Source organism: Micropterus dolomieu, linkage group LG16 (genome assembly GCF_021292245.1).
Source record: "Micropterus dolomieu isolate WLL.071019.BEF.003 ecotype Adirondacks linkage group LG16, ASM2129224v1, whole genome shotgun sequence".
In the NCBI taxonomy this organism is placed as follows: domain Eukaryota; kingdom Metazoa; phylum Chordata; class Actinopteri; order Centrarchiformes; family Centrarchidae; genus Micropterus; species Micropterus dolomieu.
This window is the reverse complement of record NC_060165.1, coordinates 1,143,132-1,146,935: the sequence shown is the minus strand read 5'-3', so window position 1 is coordinate 1,146,935 and position 3,804 is coordinate 1,143,132. Positions and strand designations below refer to the sequence as shown.

Genomic DNA, 3,804 nt, shown 5'->3' with positions numbered 1-3,804 from the left:
GAACTTTTTTTTTGTACAATGACAAAAGTAGTTATGTGAAGAATCTTATCTCAATCACCTGGTCAATGACCGCATAATAGAGCCTGACTGACAAGTAGGTAAGGTTGTTATATCGGCTGATTAGCTTGTCTGTATGGGCGTATGTCCACCAATAAGCAACATGGTGTAATATTGCATTTAACAAAACATTTCTTAGTTTGTCTAACAGAGTAGCACTGACACATGTATATTTCAGCGGTAAAGCTCTGTATTATCTTTATCACACTATATTTTTGGTACAGTCATGTCTTAAAAATTACATCAGTACAGATTTCTTAAGATTTCGGTCATCCCTCAACCACATCAGCAATTGATAAAAGATGATCCTCATGTTGTCTGACATTTCGGATTAGGTAACAGCAGCCTATGCAGGCGCAGCCCTGCATGGTAAGGAAGAAGTTTCTTTCCCCATGAGTTCACCCTGGACAACTGCTGGAGTTTGTGGCTCTTTATTTTAATCTGAGCAGTGGCCTGTACTATGAAGCGAGGTAACTGGCTTATCAACGTCACTTTAGGAGTAACTTTGTGACATCTGATGTAACTTTCTGATTAACCCATACTATGAAAGGTGGATAGGTGTTAACCGAGGTCTGTTGCCAGGCCGCTTTACGCTGCATCTCTAAATGCTCCGAGCAGGTTATGTTCGTGGTTAACTCGAGGTTACCCTGTATACGTGGATTACACACCACCTCTGTACCCAGTGTTAATGATGAGAAGTAGGCTATGAATGCACACCACTTAATAAAACGTTTAGATTTTATCCTGACTTGTTCCACTGCGGTTGCAGCTGAAAGTTATTCTGAACACGACAGCATTATATTCATTCAGCGAGCACTGCAGTCTGTGAATTTTAGGCAGGAGATCTTAATTAAATAACAGGACAGTTTCTTAGATGTAGCTCATCTGTAGGCTATAATTGATGATTTCACATATTTAGATTGACCATTTTACATGTCCAAAAAGTAGACCTATGGAGCCAGGGTGGGATTACTAAACCCAGAGAAAGTGTCAAATTTATGAGAACAAATCAGAAATTCCCTCTGCTGTGAATTGGGAGTAGTCAGAAGAAAACACCAAAGTCTCCAAGGTGCATAGTAATATAGTGATTGTGGGCTAAACTCGCATAGACCTATTTCCTCACTGCTAAATCTGATTGTGAAGTCTAATAGAATTTTCCACTGCATGCATAATACACGGCAGAGGTGTGCGTGATGTTGCAGCCTTGCAAAGTGATGCGATGTTTCCTTGAAGAAAACACAATTTTTCAGAGAATTTGTTATAAATGTGGGAATATTAAAGTTTTTAACTTGTAGATTTGTGATTTTCTTGGAAATTCTTTGCCCCTCTCCCCTGGCTCCAATTATGATATAGGTATAATGATATATAAAAGAAGGGTCCATAAAATACATAATAGAGAATTGGCCTACAATAAGAACACTGAAGAGAATTAACCCAATGCGACGCCAACAAGCCTCCCTGGCTTTGTCGGCTGCCACGGTGTTAGATTTGGCTGTTAACGTGTCTTTAAACTAGTCACATCCTGACACTATCAACGTGCGTTTTTCTGGGGTAAACATGGAGCATGCGCCGTTGTGAAAACTCTGCCTGTACAGCCAAACGCGCCCCTTTCATGCGAACGCTCACAACTCCAATTAAGTTAACAGACTCAACCAACATCTTATTCAGTCGTAGTACCATTCAACTCCAGTGTAGGCAGTCAGTTTGTCAACCCTGAGTTTGCCTGATAACCCTGAGTTAACTGAGTAGGTGCAACTCCCTTCGTGGTACTGGCCTTTGTTCATTGCACAGAATGTTCTCCGCACCATAATGAATACATGCTATTCTCCCCAGAGAAAAGAGAGGCGAGCCAAAGCAGAGGAACATGGCAAGTCGGTGAGTACAAAACAATTAGCTTAAATTGAACTGGCATCTCTAAACGATGTGCGACCATCATCATGTGGCTCCCAACAGGTAGTTCACATGGAAATGCCTGTGGAGGTTTTCAACTCTCCATCTGCCTTACCCAAAGACCCCATCCTGAGGAAGCGGCATCTCGAGGACCTCATAACAAAAATCCACGGCTCCTTCATTTTCATGCAGGTGGAGTTTGGCTGTTTGCAAACCCATGAACACTTACCACCCAGTACAAGATGAAAGTGGCTTGAGCATTTGGTCTTTAGAGGGTTTTAAAATTATGCCGTCCTGTTCAGGACTCTCTTCTGGATGGTGAGAGCTCCCCCGCTAATGGCCACCCCAGACTGAAGAGACGGCCGTCTGGATCTCCCTCTCCTCTGGGTAACTTGGAGCAAGTCAACAAGCTTTAATTTGACACAAGAATCCCAACTCGGGTCTACTTACAAACATGTATTTATCTTATATTTTTCTTGTGGCACTTTGGACCACATCACATGGTCTTCATCAGTTGATGAAGTTTATTCATTTGTTATGAAAATGGATCTGAAAGGGTGACCATTCAAACGCCATCTGCTGAGGGAAGACCCTGTATCGTGGACTGATTTCAACTGTCTGCCTCTCATTGTTACATGGCCATGAATGTAGTACTTAATATCAAATGGTGGGGGTGACAGGTTTTGATCTGATCGTGTGAAGTTAACCTGCTCCAGAGCAGAGTAGCTGTGCAGCATCTGTTACCATGGTGATCTATCTTGGTTAAGTGAGCCAGCTTGATGCCAGAAAGCCTGGCAGCACCACTAATCTCACTGCATGGTACAGACCCCATGGCAAATGGTTGAAATGGTAAGGGGTCCTCAAGTTGGAAATGTTTCGTCAGCATTTCAGAGGCACAAAATTATCTTTGACGCTTGAGCTCCATAATGGTAAAGTTAAGGGTACTCTTGTGCTATAATACAATGTTTTTATTAGTTGGTCCCAATTTTGTCTCTCATACAAGGACACATGCGCACACGGAGCATCTGTGTGATACAATTATACGCTTGTATCAAAGATGATACATCCACGATTCAAAACTGTGATATGGTTCAAACTGTAAGTTTTGTTGTGTGTTCAACCCCTAGTACTGGATATGGACGGCACATGCACTCAAATTCATATGAAAATGTACTTCTTTTTTTTTTTTTTTCCCACAACTAACCGGCTCAGACTTGAGAAGCCCAGTTGCTGTCCTGCCCAAAGCAATGCATGTAAGTGGTCATTCTCTTATGTGATAAGTCAGTTGTGACTTGCATTGAAATCACTTGGACCTGTCATCACTTCATCCTCATTCCCCACTCAGTCCACCCCCCTACCTACCAGGCTTACAGAGCGCAAAGCCAGTCTAACAAATGGAGATCAGTGCCTGGAGATCTGTGACCTGGAGCTTTCCTCAAAAGACCGATCTCATGTAAGAAGCTGCACATTGCCTGAGATGCACCATATGATGAACCCTGTGGTTAAATGTAATCTTGTCTCTGCAGGAGCCACTGCATTTGACTGAAAAAAGGTTTCCTTCACCGCCACTGTACCGTAGGGAGTCAACCAACTCTGTCAGTCTGGAGGAGAAGAGCCGTCCTCAGGTAAATGAGAATTCTTGGCCATGTCAACAGACAAAGCAGTGAAGCTGATGTCAAGTGTCAGAATATTGTGTCCTTGTTCCACAGACACCGGTAACGGAGTCCGGGAAGCAGTCCCCCTGTACTACAGTGGCATCTGGCACCTCCACCCCCCCTCAGGAACAGACTTTCTCTACACCTCCAACTAGGCGAACTCTCACGTCGGCACAGTTTCAGAACATCCAGTCAGTAAGTT

At 43.1% G+C, this 3,804-nt stretch overlaps 1 protein-coding gene across 3 annotated transcripts in view; it reads left to right on the top strand.

The window, feature by feature from the left end:
- The window catches only part of caprin2 (caprin family member 2), a 34,659-nt gene that overhangs the window by 22,611 nt on the left and 8,244 nt on the right, over positions 1–3,804 (top strand). For all 3 annotated transcript variants that reach the window (XM_046072244.1, XM_046072245.1, XM_046072243.1), the window contains exons 10-16: positions 1,891–1,932; positions 2,011–2,139; positions 2,250–2,334; positions 3,160–3,200; positions 3,293–3,400; positions 3,474–3,572; positions 3,657–3,797. In XM_046072244.1, coding sequence (XP_045928200.1) covers positions 1,891–1,932; positions 2,011–2,139; positions 2,250–2,334; positions 3,160–3,200; positions 3,293–3,400; positions 3,474–3,572; positions 3,657–3,797 — 645 coding nt within the window. The remainder of the gene's footprint in view (positions 1–1,890; positions 1,933–2,010; positions 2,140–2,249; positions 2,335–3,159; positions 3,201–3,292; positions 3,401–3,473; positions 3,573–3,656; positions 3,798–3,804) is intronic.